This window comes from Pseudophryne corroboree, chromosome 5, assembly GCF_028390025.1.
Source record: "Pseudophryne corroboree isolate aPseCor3 chromosome 5, aPseCor3.hap2, whole genome shotgun sequence".
NCBI classification, from domain to species: domain Eukaryota; kingdom Metazoa; phylum Chordata; class Amphibia; order Anura; family Myobatrachidae; genus Pseudophryne; species Pseudophryne corroboree.
In genome coordinates, this window is record NC_086448.1 from 606,526,176 (window position 1) to 606,550,232 (window position 24,057).

Consider the following 24,057-nt stretch of genomic DNA (forward strand, 5'->3'; position numbering starts at 1 on the left):
GCTTTATCACTTCTCCAGGCTTATTACATCTGCCCCAATGTGCTTATTTTTAACATGGATTTTTATTGTTATAGTAGTTTTGACCAATAGAGTATTAAATGCAGTACTGTTTACTCTCTTTTTCATGTTTTGTATATGGTTGGTAACCTTATAACAGCTGCTTGGTTCATTCACTTCACGGATTATTAATAATTCCTAGTCAAGTGCCTTGAGTTTGCTTTTCTATGCTGGTATTCGAGTCAACATAGAGGAACATATGTATAACTGAGAAATGGAGTGTGTTGGGGTACAATTGTTCAATGTACCTATGGAGCTAACATATCACCCCTTTCGTGCTTAAGAAATGATTGATCTCTAGGTGAAGGAGACTCCATTTCCTTTGGTGTCCACCAGCTATCTAGTCTAAAACACATCTGCTGTCTGTGTTTATGTACCCTGCATTAACCAGGAGGGAGAGTTCACCAGCAGGAGAGAGTGCCATGCCCCTATTTCTTCATCACCTTGCTGTCCTTTAGGTCATTCCCTAGTGCGGTTGAGAATGAATGTGAAAATTAGGAGATTTGTGATATATGAAAGAAACTGTGTATAAGTAATATTCCAGGAGACCCTATGGGGTTCAGCTGTGACCCTTATATAGAATATAGAATAGCTGAAAATGTGAAGGAAGCATATCATAAAACAATCACAGTGAAAACCGTAGTCCTAATATATACTCACTAGTATTTGTTACTCCTTTTCCAGTGATATTTTTCTATGAAACAAAGGGGCCCATTTATCAAGAGTTTAAACTATTTTAAAGTCTCTGCATTTCAATAATGGTGCTCCAGCGCATCAGCTCCTAACTGTCATGTGTTTGAAAAACAGGAGCATCATTTGTCATATGCAACAAGTTACAAATAGCTAAAACTTAATGATAAATGGGCCCAAAAATACCAGTGCTCAGAAGAAATATAGCTGGTGCACACCTAAAGCACAAGTTGATTATAGACTTATGATAGCTTTCATGTTATGGATGTGTTCAGATTTTTATTTTATTCATTTCTGAAAATGATTTCACTGATTTCTGTTGGTTTCCAAAACTAGTTATTCAAATTATAGCAGGTAGCAGAAAGAGTATCATCAGAAAAACAGCACCAGCCATCTCAGATATGCTGGTGTACACATAATGGCAAATATTGGTGCAGTAGTAATAGAAAAAGTGCTATGTACCTTATACATAGATTAAAAAACACCCTGGATCTCCGATCTTTTAGTTGTTCTGCAGTTATTTTGCAAAAATGGTCTTGTTACTGTTTGGACTTTGTAACTTAAGGTGCATACACACGGTGCAATGTAACCTTACGATTTTGACTATACAGTCAAAATCGTAAGGAAAGTTAGTGCAAATTGCACCATACACAGTTTACGATACCGATGCACGCTCCCTTAGGGTCGGTATCGCAAGAAAAAATAGACTGTGCAGGCAAGTCAATCTTGACTATATAGTGTACAATCCAGTACATAGCAGTCAAAATTGGCACTTAGGGGGTAATTCCAAGTTGATCGCAGCAGGAATTTAGTTAGCAATTGGGCAAAACCATGTGCACTGCAGGGGAGGCAGATTTAACATGTGCAGAGAGAGTTAGATTTGGGTGGGTTATTTTATTTCTGTGCAGGGTAAATACTGGCTGCTTTATTTTTACACTGCAAATTAGATTGCAGATTGAACAGACCCCACCCAAATCTAACTCTCTCTGCACATGTTAAATCTGCCTCCCCTGCAGTGCACATGGTTTTGCCCAATTGCTAACTAAATTCCTGCTGCGATCAACTTGGAATTACCCCCTTAGTCAAAATCTCACAGTCAGAATCTCAAATAAAGATAATCAGTATTGTGGTTTAGGGCTCCGGGGAGTTCAGGTGAAATCAGAGATAGTCAATATCTCACCGTGTGTATGCACCTTTACTCTTCATGTTTCAGATTCTTTTATTTATCTGCTTTATGACCTTGGAAATAAATAAACATTAAAAAACATAAAAAATAGCTAAAAGGAAAAGTGCTATGTACTGTAGCATCACCAAACCAAGTAAAATATAGCTTTATAATATAATTCAGCTAAAAAAAACCTCTTGTGCAAGACTATGGGGTAAATTTACTAAGATTCGTAATTTTCGGAAAAAGGTCAAAGTTCAATCACGAATGACATCGAAAGTGTAAAACTGCAACTTTTTGAATTGATTACGACTAATTTACTAAACTGTCGTATTCGGATTTTTATTTTGTTCCGATGTCGATGTCATTCGTGTTTTTTTTCTTTTTTTCACGGCAGTGATTAGCAAAACACTGCCGACTTTTTAAAAATGAATCTCGGCCGGATCTGTGTGATCCGTGCTGGGGTTCATTTTTTTTTTTTTATTAATTAAACAATGTAAAATAAAAAATAAAAATGCGTGGGGTCCCCCCTCCTAAGCATAACCAGCCTCGGGCTCTTTGAGCCGATCCTGGTTGCAGAAATATGGGGGAAAAAATGACAGGGGTTCCCCCATATTTAAGCAACCAGCATCGGGCTCTGCGCCTGGTCCTGGTTCCAAAAATACGGGGGACAAAAAGAGTAGGGGTCCCCCGTATTTTTAAAACCAGCACCGGGCTCCACTAGCTGGACAGATAATGCCACAGCCGGGGGTCACTTTTATATAGTGCCCTGCGGCCGTGGCATCAAAAATCCAACTAGTCACCCCTGGCCGGGGTACCCTGGGGGAGTGGGGACCCATTCAATCAAGGGGTCCCCCCCCCCAGCCACCCAAGGACCAGGGGTGAAGCCCGAGGCTGTCCCCCCCCATCCAATGGGCTGCGGATGGGGGGGCTGATAGCCTTTGTTGTAAATGAAAAGATATTGTTTTTAGTAGCAGTACTACAAGTCCCAGCAAGCCTCCCCCGCATGCTGGTACTTGGAGAACCACAAGTACCAGCATGCGGCGGAAAAACGGGCCCGCTGGTACCTGTAGTACTACTACTAAAAAAATACCCAAAAAAAGACAAGACACACACACCTTGAAAGTAAAGATTTATTACATACATGCACACAAACATACATACATACTTACCTTATGTTCACACGCAGGTCGGTCCTCTTCTCCAGTAGAATCCAAGGGGTACCTGTTGAATAAATTCTACTCACCAGATCCCGGGTCCCAGGCTCCTCCGCGAATCCCTTTGTAATCCACGTACTTGAATTAAAATAAAAAACCGGACACCCGAGCCACGAACTGAAAGGGGACCCATGTTTGCACATGGGTCACCTTTCCCCGACTGCCAGAAACCCACTCTGACTTCTGTCTAAGTGGGTTTCTTCAGCCAATCAGGGAGCGCCACGTTGTAGCACTCTCCTGATCGGCTGTGTGCTCCTGTACTGAGTGACAGGCGGCACACGGCAGTGTTACAATGTAGCGCCTATGCGCTCCATTGTAACCAATGGTGGGAACTTTCTGCTCAGCGGTGACGTCACTTTAGGTCAACCGCAGGGCAGAAAGTTCCCACCATTGGTTACAATGGAGCGCATAGGCGCTACATTGTAACACTGCCGTGTGCCGCCTGTCAGTCAGGACAGGAGCACACAGCCGATCAGGAGAGTGCTACAACGTGGCGCTCCCTGATTGGTTGAAGAAACCCACTTAGACAGAAGTCAGAGTGGGTTTCTGGCAGTCGGGGAAAGGTGACCCATGTGCAAACATGGGTCCCCTTTCAGTTCGTGGCTCGGGTGTCCGGTTTTTTATTTTAATTCAAGTACGTGGATTACAAAGGGATTCGCGGAGGAGCCTGGGACCCGGGATCTGGTGAGTAGAATTTATTCAACAGGTACCCCTTGGATTCTACTGGAGAAGAGGACCGACCTGCGTGTGAACATAAGGTAAGTATGTATGTATGTTTGTGTGCATGTATGTAATAAATCTTTACTTTCACGGTGTGTGTGTCTTGTCTTTTTTGGGGTATTTTTTTAGTAATAGTACTAGAGGTACCAGCGGGCACTTTTTTCCGCCGCATGCTGGTACTTGTGGTTCTCCAAGTACCAGCATGCGGGGGAGGCTTGCTGGGACTTGTAGTACTGCTACTAATAACAATATCTTTTCATTTACAACAAAGGCTATCAGCCCCCCCATCCGCAGCCCATTGGATGGGGGGGACAGCCTCGGGCTTCACCCCTGGCCCTTGGGTGGCTGGGGGGGGACGACCCCTTGATTGAAGGGGTCCCCACTCCCCCAGGGTACCCCGGCCAGGGGTGACTAGTTGGATATTTGATGCCACGGCCGCAGGGCACTATATAAAAGTGACCCCCGGCTGTGGCATTATCTGTCCAGCTAGTGGAGCCCGGTGCTGGTTTTAAAAATACGGGGGACCCCTACTCTTTTTGTCCCCCGTATTTTTGGAACCAGGACCAGGCGCAGAGCCCGATGCTGGTTGCTTAAATATGGGGGAACCCCTGTCATTTTTTCCCCCATATTTCTGCAACCAGGATCGGCTCAAAGAGCCCGAGGCTGGTTATGCTTAGGAGGGGGGACCCCACGCAATTTTTTGTCTGAAAATAATCACTTTCCCACCCCTTCCCACTGATATACATGCACGGATCTCATGGATCCGTGCATGCCTATCCAATCACGGATTAAAAAAGCAGGTCTGTTTTTTTTTAGCACTTTTTTACGAGTTGTAATTTTTCACGGCAGTGTTTTTTTTTTTTTTGCTTTGCACTTCTTAGTAAATTACCGAGATTCATAGTTAAACAGCCGCGTTTTGACCGATGGTGTATTCATTCGTAATTTTTTTGTTGGACTTCCAAAAAATTACGAATGCCCTCATCACTGCCGTGATTATTGCTTAGTAAATTACCGAGATGACACTTTGATGATAAAAACGGCATCTCGGTCAAAATCGGGACCTTAGTAAATATACCCCTATGTGTCATTTTGTTTGCTCTGTTATTGATCTGATTTCATTAAGAAAGAATAGTAGGTTTCCAGCCTGTCTCACAGAATAGGACTTCTAACAAATGGGGTCATTCCGAGTTGATCGCTCGCTAGCAGCTTTTTGCAGCACTGCAAACAGGTTAAATCTCGGCAAAACTGCGCATGCGTATGCACCGCAATGCGCAGGCGAGTCGTACGGGTACAAAGAGGATTGGTGTTGGGGGATGGATTTAACGAAGGATCCATTCGCACAGCCGATCGCAAGGGGATTGACAGAAAGAGTGCGTTTGTGGGTGTCAACAGACCGTTTTCTGGGAGTGTTTGGAAAAATGCAGGCGTGTCCAAGCGTTTGCAGGGCGGGTGTCTGACGTCAATTCCGGGACCAAAAAGACTGAAGTGATCGCAGCAACTGAGTAAGTTCAGAGCTACTCTGAAATTGCAAAAAAAAATTGTGCCGTCGGCTGCAAAAGCATTTGCACACTTGCAAAGCTAAAATACACTCCCCCATAGGCAGCGACTATCTGATTGCAGCTCTGCAAAAGTTGCTAGCGAGCGATCAGCTCGAAATTACCCTCACAGAGCAGAGCACATTACTGCAACTGTGTCATCCAAGGTGATTGCATCTGTTCAAGAAAATGCCAGAGAATATCATAGGTGCTAGGGGACCGGGAGCACTGAGAGGGTGTGTTGTTCCACCTCCATGAGTAGCTTGGGACCTTGGCCCAGGTAATCAGTAGCAGCTTGCCCCTCTCTGCACCCCAGAGCACAAGGCTGTAACCCCAACCATACGCATAGCCCTGTAAAGATCAACATTCTGATCAAGAAAGTTTTTGTTAGGTACCATTCACTACAGGGAATACAAATCATTGACCAGCAGACGGGATGCTGGCTGTCACTATACCGACAGCTGCATCCTGTCTACCGGAATCCCGGCAGCGAGTCCCCTTGAGGGCTTACTGTTCTCACCACGCTTCGGGCCTCGCCACAGGATATATTCTCACTCAGTGGTATGGACCCACTACAGTGTTTTTATGTAATGCTTAACTATATGATAGCAATTATACTTGCAAAAAAGGGCTAGTAAGTCTATTTTACACATTTAACTGCAAAAACAATCCAAACAGGTTTAAAGCAAGTGCAAATGCCTCCACCTGATACCTTTAGTGTCTCCCATACAAAGACATCCTGGTGTTGGAAGTATAGCTGTAGTTGTGTGTACTGATGTTAGTACTTGTCGCTGATGTCAGTACTTCTGTTACTTTTCTGTGTTATAGGTGGGTACTCCAGCTGGGGATGCACTTCTGTAGTATGGTTGATGCAGCTACTAGTATACTTTCTCAGTGCAGAGATTAAGATGTAATAAATATTTAAAATACAATATAAAAGTAGAATTATAATTATACCTCCATGGGGGTAATTCTGAGTTGATCACAGCAGGAACTTTGTTAGCAGTTGGGCAAAACCATGTGCACTGCAGGGGAGGCAGATATAACATGTGCAGAGAGAGTTAGATTTGGGTGTGGTTTGTTCAATCTGCAATCTAAATTGCAGTGTAAAAATAAAGCAGCCAGTATTTACCCTGCACAGAAACAAAATAACCCACCCAAATCTAACTCTCTCTGCACATGTTATATCTGCCCCCCTGCAGTACACATGGTTTTGCCCAACTGCTAACAAAGTTCCTGCTGCGATCAACTCAGAATTACCCCCCATGTCGCTTAATTTAAAAATTACAAAACAATGAGCATGGATGTGATAGGTGTGATATGTAGGGCTCGGTGTAGTTTTATAAGGCGTCTATTATTTATTGTGATTGCTCTTACCTTAACAATATAATTAAGATAGCTTATCAACTAAAAATAATGACACGGACACCAACTGTGTTAGACTTAAAAGGTCATTGTATTTATTAATTGCATGACCCTAAATGTAGGGATGTCAAGGAAGACGCTACAAAGGCCAGCTCCAGTCAAATATATCATACAGCTGTAATGGTGGCAACTGAAACGCCCCAACTATATATAAGCATAACCTGCGCTGCAAAGGACTCACCACCCCTTACTGGCATGGTACGGACTTCCTACTGGGAACGCCCATTGTCCCCCCTCAGGGGCAGGAAAACACAAGCCTTCCATCAAAGGGGTAAGTGCCACACAGTGACCACTAATGCTACATATGAACACTGGCCATAGCGCCTTCCCGCCACCGCCAGGTTCACGAACCGCAGCCTGCCATTCCAAAGAACTAGACCAAATCTAACTATAACAACCTTACTCCAAAAAGGACAAGATACCCTGAAGGAACACACCAACACCCAGCGGGGATAGATGCACCCCATCCTTTCTGAAATAGTGGGGACTCTGAAGCACTAACAATGGGTGCCTAACAGCAACACCACCAGAATACACTACAAATTTTGACACCGCAAAATTTATCTTCATCCTCGCTTTGTCTAGTGCAACCACACCATAGGAACCTTTCCACACAAATCTGGGGATAATATCCGCCCAAATCAAATGGACTTCAGGCCAGCGAAGCCGTAGTAACATTAAATCCGACTTGACCTGCAATATCAAATCAATCCCCTTAACGTGGCCGATATCATTACCACCCAGGTGAATGACCAACCAGTCAGGCACTGGTCTTCACGCTGGAACACTAGGTCCAAAAAAACAGCCCATTTAAGGCCTCAAACACCTAGCCATCTGACTTTCCTACCGCCCAACAACTCAGACGCTCGTCTACCAACAGGGTGCCACTCGGCCGAAAACACATACGAATGGCCTACCTCCCAGACCTGTTCGCAGGGATCATTGGGAGCTGTAACAGAAAGAGTAAGTTAATAGTCAGTTATCTCAAAAGTGTGTCTATACGACAAAACATTAAATAAACCTTAAACAAACTGCAAATTCGCAACCCAAGTGAAGGAGAAAACTTAAAAAACCTCCCGTGGACCTTGGATTTAGCCAATTGTAATTAGGCCCCCTGTGAGGAAAAATAAAAAATTCTCTGTGCACCCTCAATTCCCGAATACTAGACATTCGTGAACTGATGGGTAAACAACGTTTTTAGGTTGGCGCAATTAGCGCAACATTAAATCTTATCCAACCTAACGTAGGACCTAAAAGCCACGGACTTCCAATGCCTCATATCCTGTATGGCGGCCGTTGAAAGACCGCTAGCTGCAGCACAAGTAGCTGCCCCTATTCGGAACGAGTGCGTCCAATAATCTGCGCTGTTAAGCCCTAATGCACATAAACAATGATTCACTACTGCAGTAAACTGAAACCTGTGGAGAGGCAGGGAATCCCTGTGTAATAAGAATTGGGAGGCACCCGGAGGCCGCAAATAGATGCACGCTAGCCGAACCGGGCATAACACCGGTTCCGTATGACTCTTTAAAGTCACCCAATGTCCCCGACCCAACTGGTCGGTCTTGAAACGAGGTACCCTGCACATAGACGTGCGCAGAACATTTTATTAGGGGGTGCACCATCGGAGGGGTGTGTTTGGCACGACCTATTGGGCGTGTTTAGCACCACCTATTGGGCATGTCTAGCACTGCCTATTGGCACTCAAATAAATATAAACATATGCCCCCAGCAGTGCACCTTGCTCAATACGCCCAGTGGTGCCAGATACACACTTGCCCCCAGCGGTGCCAGATACACACTTGCCCCCAGCAGTGCCAGATACACAAATGCTCCCAGCGGTGCCAGATACGTATGCCCCCAGCGGTGCCAGGTACAAAAATTCCCCCAGCGGTGCGAGATACATATGCCCCCAGCGGTGCCAGATACATATGCCCCCAGCGGTGCCAGATACATAAATGCCCCCAGTGGTGCCAGATACATAAATTCCCCCAGTGGTGCCAGATACATAAATGCCCCCAGTGGTGCCAGATACATATGTCCCCAGTGGTGCCAGATACATATACCCCCAGTGGTGCCAAATACATATACCCCCAGTGGTTTCAGATACATAAATGCCCCCAGTGGTGCAAGATACAAATGCCCCCAGTGGTGCCAGATACATAAATACCCCCAGTGGTGCCAGATACATATTCCCCATTTGTGCTCACCCTCCTTTGTTGCCAGTGCCGCCAATTTCCGTCTCTGCCGCTGAGAGGAGGAGAGCACAGCATGCGTCTCTTCTGTGCCTCACTTCACTTAGTCCCTGGCTGTCTCCGGTGGCCATTTGAAATATGGCGCCGGCTTGTGAGCCAATCAAAGCTCACGGGCCGGCAGCCAATCAAGAGCCGGTCCATGAGCTCTGAATGGCTGACAGCCGAGAGACATTGTAAATGTCTGCCGGAGACGGGGACACACAGTGAGGGGCAGGAGAGACGCGTGCAGCGCTCTCCTCCCTTCAAGTCCAGCGTCAGACTGAGACTGGAATCAGCGGCAGCAGCAACAGGCGTGCGCGTGTGTGCGGGAGGTGCCGGACATTAGGGGGAGGCACCCCCCCGTGCGCACGCCTATGATCCTGCACAACACCACCTCCGGCTGGCATTCCACATCCGTAAACAACAGACCGGTATCCTTCGACCATTTATTTGATGCCACTAATTCACTGACCCTAAAAGCACCAAAAAATGCCCAGGAATAAGCCAATCCGAATACAGACGCCTCAACTTCGGAATCAGTTACTGTAGTGAGAATCGCCAACAACTCACGCAACAAATGCAGGTCTATGGGCCTGCGCGAATCTGTGGGAGAGGGCCTTTCCTTAGCCCAGCCCTTTAAAGCTTTGGACAGGACAAAAGACTTAGTGGGGTCGTTCTCACGCCGCAAGCGAGCGTGGAACAAAATACCCGCTAATGCAGAGCTCATGGCTGCTTTGGACCTACCCTGTTTGTAATGGTCCCAAGCGAAAGCCAGTAACAGCTCCCCCTCTGACTTACCCTCTCCCGCAAACCCACTGTGATATGACTCCCAGTCTTGCCAGGCTTCAGAATAAGCCCGATAAGTCAAGGGAGCCAAAGATTGCCGTGCCAAATCAGCTATGCCTGATCTACAATCTGCCAGACATAAGGCAGACATGTAAGTCCCAGGGAGTCAGCTCCTGGAGCCAACTTGCGGAATCTATGGAAGTTGAAACGTGACAAAGCATCCCCAATGCCATTATCAACCCCTGGCACATGCTATGCAGAGAAATATATGTTGAAACGCAAGCATTTCAACACCAGGAACCTCAACAACTGTATGCTTGGTATCCGTTTGATAGATAGACAGTGTCTAGTTAGACAGTCAATAGATAGACACCATATGTTAGACAGACATTAGGTCGACAGGGTCAAAAGATCAACAGGGTCAAAAGGTCGACATGAAAATTGTCGACATAAAAAGATAGGCACATTTTTTTTTATGTAACATGTTTTTGGACTATTTCAAACTTTCTCTATCCATGTCGGCATAGAGTTGGTTATAAACCTTGTGGCGAGCGCAGCGAGCCACCGTGCCCGAAGCGTGGCGAGCGAAGTGAGCCCCGCGAGGGTATGCCTTTCTACAATTGGGGGTCCCAGATGACAAAACTATCCACACAAACCACAAAAATGCAAAAAACATGGTGTCTACCTTTTTCATGTCGACCATTTTCATGTCGCCCTTTTGACCCTGTCGACCTTTTGACTCTATCGACCTAATGTCTGTCTAACATATGGGGTCTATCTATTGACTGACTAACTAGACACTATCTATCTTTTATACCGGAACCGTAATGCTTGGGGTACAGAGGAACGTTGGTTGTTGATGGCCTGCGCCGCGCCCAAATTGTCGCACCAGAACGTGATTGTCTGATTCGCCAATTTTGGAGCTCATAACTCTACCGTTCCAACAATAACAAATTCGCCGTAAAGCCTCGAGAGACCCAGGAAGGAGGCCAGGGAGCAACACACTATCGCTGCTAGTCGAGGAATCGGACGAGAAAACATCGGATGATGTCTGAGAAACTTCCTGCTCACCTGATCTAGAAGAGCCAGGAATCCCAGATGTCGCAGCTGGCCGAGCGACTGTGGAGACAGAAGCCACTCCCTCCGGAGGAACCGACTCAACAGCATCCCATCCTTCTATATCCGCCACCGGAGGAGGGTCCTGCACCGACGAAGCACTGGCCACAGCAGACCCCGAAGGGCTGGCAATGTTGGCCACCTCCGCCGACTGCGAGAGAACGGGAACTGAAGCTTCGACAACTGCCGGAGATGGGGCCACATCTTCACGCCTCACGAATCCGCCCTGCACCGGAGAGGCCTGTGGAGCCGAAGAGCCACTGTCTCTAACCTCGGGAACAGAAACAATCGGGGTTAAGTCACCAAGCACCACAGCCGACCCAATAGAGAAACCGGCGATGGGCCGTGGCTCTTCCCCACCCAGGACCCCCAAAGGCATAGGCGTACCCGACCCAGATGGTGCAGCATGAGCCGGCGTAACACCAGCTGGGGAGAGGTACGATAGCACAGTGCCTGCCTGGCTAACGCTGGGAAAGCGAATACCTGGAGTCCCAAAACCTCCCTGCCAAGAGTATCCGTAAGGCCCCGGCAGTGGCTGCGCGGGAGATAAGCCGGCTGCCAGTACGGAAACTGAGGAAAGGGCGGCGAACTGAAACCCTCCCGAAAAAGCGGAGACATTAGGGGAGTGGCCAAAATTCTGTCCCATCCCAGTGGACCAGACTGACTGCACCACCTGCGGGGTGGAAACTAGGGGGGGGGACCCTTGGGAGACTACGGGGGCAAGTAGCATCTGCTAATAAGGCTGAACCATGCTGCTGGAGGCGGTGAACGCCGGCAAGCTAATGGCGCTTGTAGCAAAGCCATCCCTAGCGACGGCCCTAAAAGCAGTAAAGGAAGCAGGTTGCCCTGGCAGAGACACAGAGGCTGCTGCAGAGCCCTGCACTGAAAAAGCCTGCAGTACCTCCAAATGCCCAGAAGTTGGCTGCCCATCCCCATCTAAAATGGAACTGGAAGCCTGCTGCGGGCCATGTGAGTTGCAGTCAGGCACTAAAATGGCTGCCACAGGGGAAGCTTGCCCATGGAGTGCAGGAGTCCCTGCCCCAGCCAAATTTACCAGCTGCTGCCTCATTCCCATCCACCGAGGCCCTGCGTGGCCCCCCAGCAGCCGGAGGTGCCTCATAAAACACAGTAGCACCGAGCGAGGACCCACAAGTGCCGCACTAGGGCCCGGGGTAGCCACGCCTGCACCCGCCCCTGTATTAGTAACAAGCACGGCCGGGGGTGCCCAATCCCCGCTGCGCAACGTAACACTCCCAGCGCTGGCGGCCGCTGTGTCAGTCCCGCATACCGCGGGGGACACAGAACCGGCCAGTGCTGTTTTACCAGTACAGCGCAGCCAGGGGTGCACAATCCCCCCTGGGCGACTCATGTTCCCCAGCGCCTGCGGCTGCCGTGTCAGACCCTGGCCGCAGGACACACAGAGCCGGCTGGCGCTGCTGTAGCCCCAGACACGGGAGACGCTGACGGACCATGCACCTTTGCGCCTCCCACTCCGGAAGTCAGCCTGGTGAGGGGAGCATCAGGGCGGTGGTGCACAGCACCTGGAGGGGTAGCTGTGTCTGCCAGATGCCAGGGATGGGGAGTGGCCCTCTTGGATCTGGGCATGCTGGGTGTGTGGGGGGATAAAACAGGCAGCTGGGCAGAGCAAAACAGGGAAGGGGAAAGGGGGGACAAGAGCAGGGGGGAACAGAGAGGGAAAAAGAGACCACATGAAAAGGATAGGGAAACAGAATAAAGAGGATTAGATTAGGAAAATAAATCCAGGGAAAGAGCAAGAAGAGCAAGATGATAATGAAAGAGACAGACAGAAGTGATACAGTCCTGCACTTATTCTTCCAAACCGACAAGAGGACTTAAAGCACTCTAAGTCTTCCCTATAAAGGCTACTAAAGCCCTCCTACCCTCTACCACTGATAGGCCAATCCTAAACCAATAATAAATAGCCTAATACCCTTGATCTGCCTAGCAACATAGCCTAAACTAACCAATCACAAAAATCAAAGAGTCTTATATGTTTTCGGGCCTACTTAGCTCTCTTCCATTTTAGTGGTAAAGTTGTCACAGGCCAGATTTTGTACCAGGTGTCTTTAGCTATTTACTGCTATGAAAAAAAAACCTAGAATTATTATTACACAACTATGGCACAAATAAACTGAGATCGAAAATATATGGGACCAGTAAGTGGATTATTGCAATGCATACCCATTGTTAGATCACACTTTGGGGATGTACCCAGAACTACCAAGTAAAAAGGAACTGAGGATCAGGTTTTATCTACAGTTTTCATTTTTACAAATAAGACAAAAATAAATTAGAAAATAACGCAAATAAGAAAACAACATACAAAAGAGCAACATAAACATCTGTTATCTATATTCTAGAAGTAACAAAATAAAACAGCCTCTAATGTGTAGATGGGAAAATTAGAGTGCGAAAAGAAACATTAAAGAAAGAGGAAAAAGGGTTGGGGCAAATTTGGATGGATGGGTGTTAGATGTCGTCCAGTCTGGCTGCAATAAGATCCATCAGATAGGATAAAATCTAACTATTTTGCAAAACTACACTTAAAATTGAACTTGATCCAATATGATGAGGTCATCTTTTCACATTAATAGTGTACATGTAAAAGCTGTAATATCCAGAAAGGAGATAAGCGATGCACTGATGAGTCTATGAATCTGAGCTAGACCTCATACTGACCTAACGCTTTGGCATTTTCTGAGCAATCAAGCAGTGTCACATGAGTGACCTAACAGATGGGCCATTTGTAATTATCTGATGTCTGGTGCTTACTGTATAGAGAGGCTCTTTGTTACTATATCTGTCAGTAAGGCAGGCATAACATGGTAGAACCAACACTACATCTAGAAGAACAGTGGCCATGCAAAACAAGAAAAGGAGTATATCTGGAGATAATTAGCAAGGCTTTTTCCCTAGGCTCCTTGGACACAATGGATAGTGCTTGTCTCTGTATCCTCCTTTTGGTGGACTAGTTTATCAATAGATGACTTAGAAAACATCCGATTATCTGCTTATTTAAAATCTGCTTTATTATTCTGTATTTGTCATGATTTTAGTTTTGGTCACATATAACATATATGTCACAAAAGTCAAGGCTGCTGTCGACAAAGCTGAGATGTATACATTGGTGTACTGTAACTGCAGATATGCATTAGATGCCCTGCCTGATCTTTTCGCACCACATAGCAACTTTTTTGCATCATAACTGAACACAAACAGTATCGTAGTGTACTGAGGGCTTAGAATTTGTACTTTTCTTTCAACCATGGCTGTGTAAATTTGCACCATGCTGTGTGATGGGATCTCAGTCCTATCTGTCCCCGGTCTCTTATTTCTCAGATGATTTTGTTCTCATCTCTATAGCATGGAAATCCACTAGTGGTGTACAGGGTATAGCATGGAAATCCACTAGTGGTGTACAGAGTACTGCATGCAAATCCACTAGTGGTGTACAGGGATAGCATGCAAATCCACTAGTGGTGTACAGGGATAGCATGCAAATCCACCAGTGGTGTACAGGGATAGCATGCAAATCCACTAGTGGTGTACAGGGATAGCATGCAAATCCACCAGTGGTGTACAGGGATAGCATGCAAATCCACTAGTGGTGTACAGGGATAGCATGCAAATCCACCAGTGGTGTACAAGGATAGCATGCAAATCCACTAGTGGTGTACAAGGATAGCATGCAAATCCACCAGTGGTGTACAGGGATAGCATGCAAATCTACTAGTGGTCTACAGGGATAGTATGGAAATCCATTAGTAGTGTACAGGGATAGTATGGAAATCCACTAGTGGTCTACAGGGATAGCATGCAAATCCACTAGCGGTGTACAGGGATAGCATGCAAATCCACTAGTGGTGTACAGGGATAGCATGCAAATCCACTAGTGGTGTACAGGGATAGCATGCAAATCCACTAGTGGTGTACAAGGATAGCATGTGGTGTACAGGGATAGCATGCAAATCCACCAGTGGTGTACAAGGATAGTATGCAAATCCACTAGTGGTGTACAAGGATAGCATGCAAATCCACTAGTGGTGTACAGGGATAGCATGCAAATCCACTAGTGGTGTACAGGGATAGCATGCAAATCCACTAGTGGTGTACAGGGATAGCATGCAAATCCACTAGTGGTGTACAGGGATAGCATGCAAATCCACTAGTGGTGTACAGGGATAGCATGCAAATCCACCAGTGGTGTACAGGGATAGCATGCAAATCCACTAGTGGTGTACAGGGATAGCATGCAAATCCACCAGTGGTGTACAGGGATAGCATGCAAATCCACTAGTGGTGTACAGGGATAGCATGCAAATCCACCAGTGGTGTACAAGGATAGCATGCAAATCCACTAGTGGTGTACAAGGATAGCATGCAAATCCACTAGTGGTGTACAGGGATAGCATGCAAATCTACTAGTGGTCTACAGGGATAGTATGGAAATCCATTAGTAGTGTACAGGGATAGTATGGAAATCCACTAGTGGTCTACAGGGATAGCATGCAAATCCACTAGCGGTGTACAGGGATAGCATGCAAATCCACTAGTGGTGTACAGGGATAGCATGCAAATCCACTAGTGGTGTACAGGGATAGCATGCAAATCCACTAGTGGTGTACAGGGATAGCATGCAAATCCACTAGTGGTGTACAGGGATAGCATGCAAATCCACTAGTGGTGTACAGGGATAGCATGCAAATCCACCAGTGGTGTACAAGGATAGCATGCAAATCCACTAGTGGTGTACAAGGATAGCATGCAAATCCACTAGTGGTGTACAGGGATAGCATGCAAATCTACTAGTTGTCTACAGGGATAGTATGGAAATCCATTAGTAGTGTACAGGGATAGTATGGAAATCCACTAGTGGTCTACAGGGATAGCATGCAAATCCACTAGCGGTGTACAGGGATAGCATGCAAATCCACTAGTGGTCTACAGGGATAACATGGAAATCTATTAGTGGTGAACAGGGTACAGCATGCAAATCCACTAGTGGTGTACAGGGATAGCATGCAAATCCACTAGCAGTGTACAGGGATAGCATGCCAATCCACTAGTGGTATACAGGGATAGCATGCAAATCCACTAGTGATGTACAGGGTATTGCATGGAAATCCACTAGTGGTGTACAGGGATAGCATGCGAATCCACTACTGGTGTACAGGGATAGCATGCAAATCCACTAGTGGTGTACAGGGATAGCATGCAAATCCACCAGTGGGATAGCATGCAAATCCACTAGTGGTGTACAGGGATAGCATGCAAATCCACTAGTGGTGTACAGGGATAGCATGCAAATCCACTAGTGGTGTACAGGGATAGCATGCAAATCCACTAGTGGTGTACAGGGATAGCATGCAAATCTACTAGTGGTCTACAGGGATAGTATGGAAATCCATTAGTAGTGTACAGGGATAGTATGGAAATCCACTAGTGGTCTACAGGGATAGCATGCAAATCCACTAGCGGTGTACAGGGATAGCATGCAAATCCACTAGTGGTCTACAGGGATAACATGGAAATCCATTAGTGGTGAACAGGGTACAGCATGCAAATCCACTAGTGGTGTACAGGGATAGCATGCAAATCCACTAGCAGTGTACAGGGATAGCATGCCAATCCACTAGCGGTATACAGGGATAGCATGCAAATCCACTTGTGATGTACAGGGTATAGCATGGAAATCCACTAGTGGTGTACAGGGATAGCATGCAAATCCACTAGTGGTGTATAGGGATAGCATGCAAATCCACTAGTGGTGTACAGGGATAGCATCCAAATCCACTAGTGGTGTACAGGGATAGCATGGAAATCCACTAGCGATGTACAGGGATAGCATGCAAAGCCACTTGCGCTTTTATCACATTAACAGTGAGCAGAATATGCAAATTGAGTAAATTATTGAGCAATATAGATGCATGTTGTGGTATAGTTACATTTTTATGGTGAGCCAAATGGGGGCTATTTGGTCCCACCTGAGGACTGGTTTATGTGGACACATCTGTATGTCTAACATGTTTGGCTTTTACATGCACTGGCATTGTACTTGGATTATTATTATACTGTTATACTATCACTGCGCATTTGTGCTCTGCTTAGTGAGTTTTTATTTGCTACAACTTGTTACTAATATAACTGCTCATGTCTATTCCCATTTTCATCAGATGACTTTATGCTATTGCTTTGTGCATCCCTGCAAAGGGAAGTATTTGAGGATGAAAATAAGGCAGCAAATCGGATTATGGCTGGAGATAATGTGGAAATCTGTATGAATCTTGATGCTGCATCATTTAGTCAACATAACCCAGTCCCTGACTTCATTCACTGCAGGTACAGTAAGAGTATACAGTCTGTTCGCACATTGTTAACAACGCAGTTTAGTGTTTGCTTAGCAACCCATTTAAGAGACCTATTAGATTCTCCTTACCCATATTACTTGAATTTGCCACATTTCCCAAAGCCAAAACTGGACATGACTGCAAGTGCAGAGGTTACTGCAGTGCACGCTTGGAAGGCTCAGTTATGGAGGTCATAGGATGTTACGTGAACTGGAGGAATGCAAGATAGAGGAAAGCATTCACATTGCAATACAGTAGTTATTTAATTAGTTTGCTAATGTCTAATGATAACAAAAAAAAAATATATATATATCACATCAATACTGATATGCAGTATATCTCTTGAAATGTATATATTTTTTCTTACATATATTCAATTAATAAAATCACTTGTTTTTTTTGCAGGTCCTACTTGGACATGTGCAAAGTAATCATGTTCAGTTACCTCTTCTGGTTTGTCCTTACGATCATCTTCATTACGGGGACTACAAGAATCAGCATATTCTGTATGGGCTATTTGGTGGCATGCTTCTACTTCCTCTTATTTGGTGGCAATTTGCTGCTAAAGCCTATACGACGTATCCTGTTCTACTGGGATTGGTTAATAGCATACAATGTCTTTGTTATTACAATGAAAAACATATTATCAGTAAGTACCTACTTTAGTTACGGTTTCCTTTTATTTGATCTCCTATATCCACCATATTAATTTCTACAAGTGTAATGGTATTTATTACAACTTACTGTAGTTTGAGCGGAAACAAGTTTGCAAGTATACTAAATAGCATGAACATCTATTTGGTGCAGTAGTTGTGAATGGAAGATGATAGCTATTGGCACTTTCTGCTGTCACCTTCCAACCTCATTAACGGTCCCCAGTGAAGCCAAAAGAGATCCAGTTACTCAGCACTTGTCATTAATAAACGTGTTTTTGTGCCATGTGTTTGTGCCAGTATTAGAACACCTGTACGGGACATTAAAGAAGATATCGGTCTGTGAAATATGGGGGTTATTCAGGTCGCATTGCTAATTGCTGCGACTGCAATAACCCCATTGGCACCACAAGTGCATTGTCTGCGAACGCCTCTGCAGTGATGGAGCTTTGCTGATGCAAAACAGGTGCAGGTTGGTGGCGTTTTTGGGGTGGCTGCGTGATGTCACACATCCGCTCCGATCAAGAAAGTCACGGCGGACTGCTTGCATACGCAACCTAGCTGCGGCTGCAGGGGGTCGGCCACCGTTGCTGCGACCGCAATTAAATTGCAGTCTCAGCCACCAGGCAGGCCATTTAGCATGCTCTGAGGCCTTGCCTTGTGATGGGCGGCCCCCAGGATGCGATAGAAAAGATTGCAGATTCTGCTAAAAAGCTGAATCTGCAATCCTTACTGAATAACCCCCCATGTACAGTCTTTAAAATTGCTCCCATATTTTGCACATTACCCCACAATTACTGTATCTGAGATGGGACAGTAATTCATGATATATTGAAATATCGAAATCCATGGGCATAGGCTAGCCAGAACTTTATGGGTCCCGTAGCCACATTAAAGGGGCCCCTGTCCTAATTCTTCTGGAGATACATCTCTCTGCAGCAGTTGTTCATTTTTGGCCCCACAATAGTGGTTCCGAAACTGTGTGCCTAGGCACCCTGAAGTGAATCAGAACACTTGCAGGGGTGCCCTGGATTGGTGGTCCAGGACCAATTCAAATTATTTATGGTCAATGTAATAGGCAAAACCAGAGCTGGTGGCTGACAGTTATAAAATATGTAGATAAAAAGAAGCAACTCTTGTCCCTCACCACACAAATCAACTTAAGATGAAATATAAACACAATTTACTTAATTTCTTTCTAAATTTCTCAGTAAGAACCTTTTGGCCTAGGGTTCCCATGAAAAGAATTCTGGTACTCTAGGGTGCCGTGATTAAAAAAAAAGTTTGTGAACCGCTGCCATAGTTCATTTTTTTAACAATAGCAGTGCCTTATTTAATGTTATGCCCCATAGGAGTGCCCTACTTTATTTGATGAACTATAGCAGTGCCGTAGTTCATGTTACTCCTCATTACAAAGATATGGTCCAGGAGCATTAGTCCTAGATATACTGCAGACACCAAGGCAAAAGTTTGTAAGGGCCCCTACAGATGTGTCCTCGCACGTCTTGCCTCGGTACACCATGCAGCAGGAGATGCCTAGCATGAATGAGCTGACATGTCGGTGCTACCAAGTTATGGCGTGGCGTGATCAGAAGGGCAGTTAAATGTGCAGGTAGACACATCTGTATGCACCAGCCAATGCTGAATAATACATACAGTGTATATATATATATATATATATATATATAGATATAATCGAGATAGATATATATATATATATATATATATATATATAAACACACATGTGCTACAACTGTGAAAGGGAAGATGGGCCCGTCTCAGCTCTGGGCCCCAAAGCATCTGCACTCCCTGAACCTATGGCCGCTATGCCCTGCTTAAATCATTCACTGCTGTAGGCTGCCCTGGGTGGGGATTTTCAGTCTGACTGAATAGGAGGTATGTAATTAATGTGACATCTATTTGAACAGACTATGTTGTCATCCAGTCAGAAGCCGCTTTAAGAATGTTACTCCCTTACTAGCTATCTAGTTACTAATTACTTGGCTATCTAGAAACTAAGGCAACCCCTAGTCCTGTCCTAAAAACTTAGTTTGTTTTTCTCAGTTATTGATAGGGATCCCAGGGATCTGCACTTGTGGATCAGTAACTCAAGGATTGGTATTGTATTAAAATAGACACTTTTTTTCCCCTTCAAACTACAGAACAGACTATAAATAAATAAATTATTGATTAGTGTTGTGTATTTTATTTTTACATTTAAAGCTAATGCTAGTAGTGTTTTGCATTAATAAGAAATAGACTGTTAGCTATGCTTCTAATGATGTTTTACAGGACACTGTCAAATTTACTTTTCGTGTTATTTCATTGATTACAGAAAGTGGTCTGTTCTGTACAGTGTATGCACATATGCTTGGGGGAGGGAACACGTACAGTTACTATTGCAAGCTTCTTCTAAGCTCCAAACACTAGATAAGCATTGTATAGTTGTTATTTTTCTTTGGTTTGTTATCCATAAGGGTTTGTAGCTGTATTTTATTCATTAGTTACGTTTCTAATACTACTTGTATTCGGTATTTCTCTCATTAAACAGCTGTACATTGGTTATAGTTCTTTAATCTTTGCTAAGTAATGTAAATGTGATGTAAATCTTTACTTGCTTTTCTAGTCTTGAAACTCTTTTTATATTCCAGATAGGAGCATGCGGTTACATAGACTCGCTGATTGAAAACAGTTGCTGGTTAATTCAGGCATTCAGTCTGGCCTGTACTGTAAAAGGTTATAATATCCGTAAGTAATTGAACTAAACATATCTAGTGCAATTATCTTAATTGTTTACTTTGTGCATAAGACTCTAAATGCAATAAGCAGGAGAGATCTAAGTGTCTGTATAAAGACCTACAAGGAAAGGCCTGTGTCTAGAACCCACATGTGAAATGCTGCTAGGCACCAGCCGTACAGCTCTGGTACCATCTAAGTATACAAAAATAACTTATGTCATAGTTTCACATTTTTATATTATTAGAGATTATTGCAATTCAAGTCCGACTTCAGTACCAATACTAGCATAAGGTTAAACCTAATCTTAGTAATGTTAAAATAATAGAACAAATACAAATGTGCATATTTACAGTATGTATTACAATGTTTATGTATATTTACATAGATTTAATTATAATACATTTAATACATTTATATTGCTGTCTGTAGGGTTATGTTTAGATTTTGCAGACACATATAGGAGCAAATTCAATTAGCCACAAACTGTACTGTTAACAACTTGTTAATGTGGGCAAAATCCAGACCCATTACTTTTTGCTATTCAATGAGAAGTTTATGTTAAGTTAACATGGGCAAGAGTGAAGGGAGGGGTATGTGAGCAGTGCCATCGCCCGGGGATGGCACCGGTCAAAGAACACTCTGGGCGCCCATTGTGAAGTATGTATAGCTTTCCGAAGCATCATTGCAAGTCTGCACTTTCCACTACAGACAGTAACGTCCCATCACGGGTTCAGCACAGGGCGGCACTGAGCCCTGCTCCGCCGCTGAACATGGGTATAATGGGAGTAATCTCAGCGTTTGATTCCAAAGAAAAGTACTGTATTTACAGCTGTTTAAATAGTAAAGTCTGGGCAATAAAGGCATATAATTTCCATGTTATTTTCTCAAAAAAAGCATGAAAATAGGTTTAATGTAAGATAGCAAAGGGATTTTTGCACTTGGCGATGGAGGATGAAAGTGTTTTTTACTAATATTTTAGTAATTTGTATACAAAAACATACAAATTGTAAGAGATACATTTAAACAAACCCCAAAATATTCTAAACACGTCTATTTGCTGATATACACGTAGCTTTTTCATTCATTAATAAAAGCTGTAAAATTCTACCGTGACACCGAATAACAGCCTCCTATACTTTGCCTATAACCACTAACCACATGCTACACTATCCTCCTTATGGCACCTGCTATCTTTTTTGCCATTTCAGGGGGTCCAGGATAATTACACAACTCCTTCATGCAGATCACATAGTTCTCACAAGATGAATTCATGCACGACTTTGCTGCGATTGCCATAACTTCACCTTTCTATTTGATATGCGCAAGTTGTTCCAACTTTATTGTCGGAATATTAAAGCAGCAATGCACAGTACGGAACCCTTGTTTAATTCATTCTGCTCCATAATACCAGAGCACAGTCTGTAACATTTGGACCTTTCTGCTGTTATCCAGCAATTGGCCAGTCAGCTTGTAGCCTGTTGCTGTATATAGAATGAGCCCAAATGGAATTGTGAATCAGCATAAATTAAATAGTTTAGTCTCCAGCAAAAAAGCTACAAGCTGGCTAATATACTTATGACAGATAATGGACTTCTGAAAGACTGTAAAGGTATAACTATGACAGGGCAAAACCTAGAGTACTAATATAATGGCAAGCAGGTTAACACCAGACTTTCATGTTTTCTCCTTAAACTATGTATATGTTAACCTAAAACACTACCATTTTTATAAGGAAGCCAGAGAACTCAGTTTGCATTAAAAATGCAAATTATCTTCTTAAATCAATTGGAAGAAACAACAAGGCCCGGCACAGGCATATTTATTCCTTGTCATGGTCATACATGTACCACTAAGTTTGAATGAAGAATGTATAGGATCTCTCATGCTTATGGTGCGAAAGGTTCTGCCTCACCCCACCGCACGTCACTGTATGGTGGGCATACACAGCCAGATAAAAATGCTTACAGTATAAGACCCACAGTCATTTTATCTGGCAGCCTGACACCCTGCTCCTCTCCTGCAATGGGGTTATGCTCCCATTCCTCCCCTGTGAAGGAACCGGGGAAATTGAAAAGCACGCAATCTCGGGATTCCCATGATACCCGGGATTGGGTTGGGGTGGGGGGGGGGGTGAGGGGTGTTGGGAATGAATATATATATATATATATATATACACATGTATATTGAATGCCCCCCGCCCAGCCCCCACAGTGACTCCCCCAGCTTTCTCGTGGGGCATGCAGTGCAGCAAGGTTGGCTGCAGGCTGTAGGCAGACAGGCCGGTTGCGCAGCTGTCGTTGGGCTGCTCAGTGTGACGCAGCTGCACAGCCAGGGGCAGGGGGAGCCAGGCAGCGTCGGATCCATCTGCTGAAGGTGCTCAGTGCTGCCTTTAATTAAAAAAAGTATGCACTGGCTAATGCCAAAATCCTGGGATTCAATCCCGGCCAATTTTAGGCCACAACCCCGATCCAGGGATTGGCCACTCTACTCCAAACATATAGCATTGCACGGACATACCTGATGATTCAGCATGTCCGAACGATCAATATTATGCAATTGGTCGCGCACATACATAGTGCAATTATCTGGCTGATACACCGAAATGGGACGGGTCATCCAGATACCTGTACAGTGTATGCCCAGCATTACTATAATCTGCTCCATACGTTCTGAGTAACATTGTAAGTAAGGTGATTTAACATTGCAATTTATGGGATCATTAAACAAAACTTTATTGGACATCATTTAAAGAGGAATATGTACTAAAATCAAAGTTAATCATCCACACTGCAGAAAGCTCTGTATTCTTATGATTTATATTTCTAGTGCTTAAAACTGTAACATGGTTATCTTCTATCTGTTTCCTTAGCTACGGACCAAAAAAATTGTCAGTTGCCTAGTGGTGAGGCTGGTATCATCTGGGACAGTATATGTTTCGCTTTCCTGTTATTGCAAAGACGAGTATTCATGAGCTATTATTTCCTGCATGTTGTTGCCGACATAAAATCTTCTCAGATTCTTGCATCAAGGTACAGTATGTGATGGATGGGCCGGGCTGATGGCCTTTAAAGGGTGCCTGTTGGCCGATTGATATTTGAATTTTGTGTTAGTTTTTTTTAAACTGGCTGTATGGGTGGGGGATAGAGTGTTTTGGGCAAGAGGAGGTGTGTGTGTGGGGGGGAGGGGGGGCAGCATTAGCTTGGTGTCATCAGACAGGAATCTACTAACAGGACTGCTCACTAAGGGGGACATGTACTAAGCAGTGATAAAAGTGGAGAAGTGAGCCAGTGGAGAAGTTGTCCATGGCAACCAATCAGCATTGATGTAACTTTTCTAATTTGCATACTATACA

The 24,057-nt window shown here is 44.6% G+C and overlaps 1 protein-coding gene across 6 annotated transcripts in view; it reads left to right on the top strand.

Annotated features, from left to right (window-relative positions):
* The window catches only part of PIEZO2 (piezo type mechanosensitive ion channel component 2), a 648,659-nt gene that overhangs the window by 532,093 nt on the left and 92,509 nt on the right, over positions 1-24,057 (top strand). For all 6 annotated transcript variants that reach the window (XM_063923449.1, XM_063923453.1, XM_063923452.1 and 3 more), the window contains exons 25-28: positions 17,140-17,305; positions 17,719-17,962; positions 20,618-20,714; positions 23,575-23,734. In XM_063923449.1, the coding sequence (XP_063779519.1) occupies positions 17,140-17,305; positions 17,719-17,962; positions 20,618-20,714; positions 23,575-23,734 (667 nt within the window). The remainder of the gene's footprint in view (positions 1-17,139; positions 17,306-17,718; positions 17,963-20,617; positions 20,715-23,574; positions 23,735-24,057) is intronic.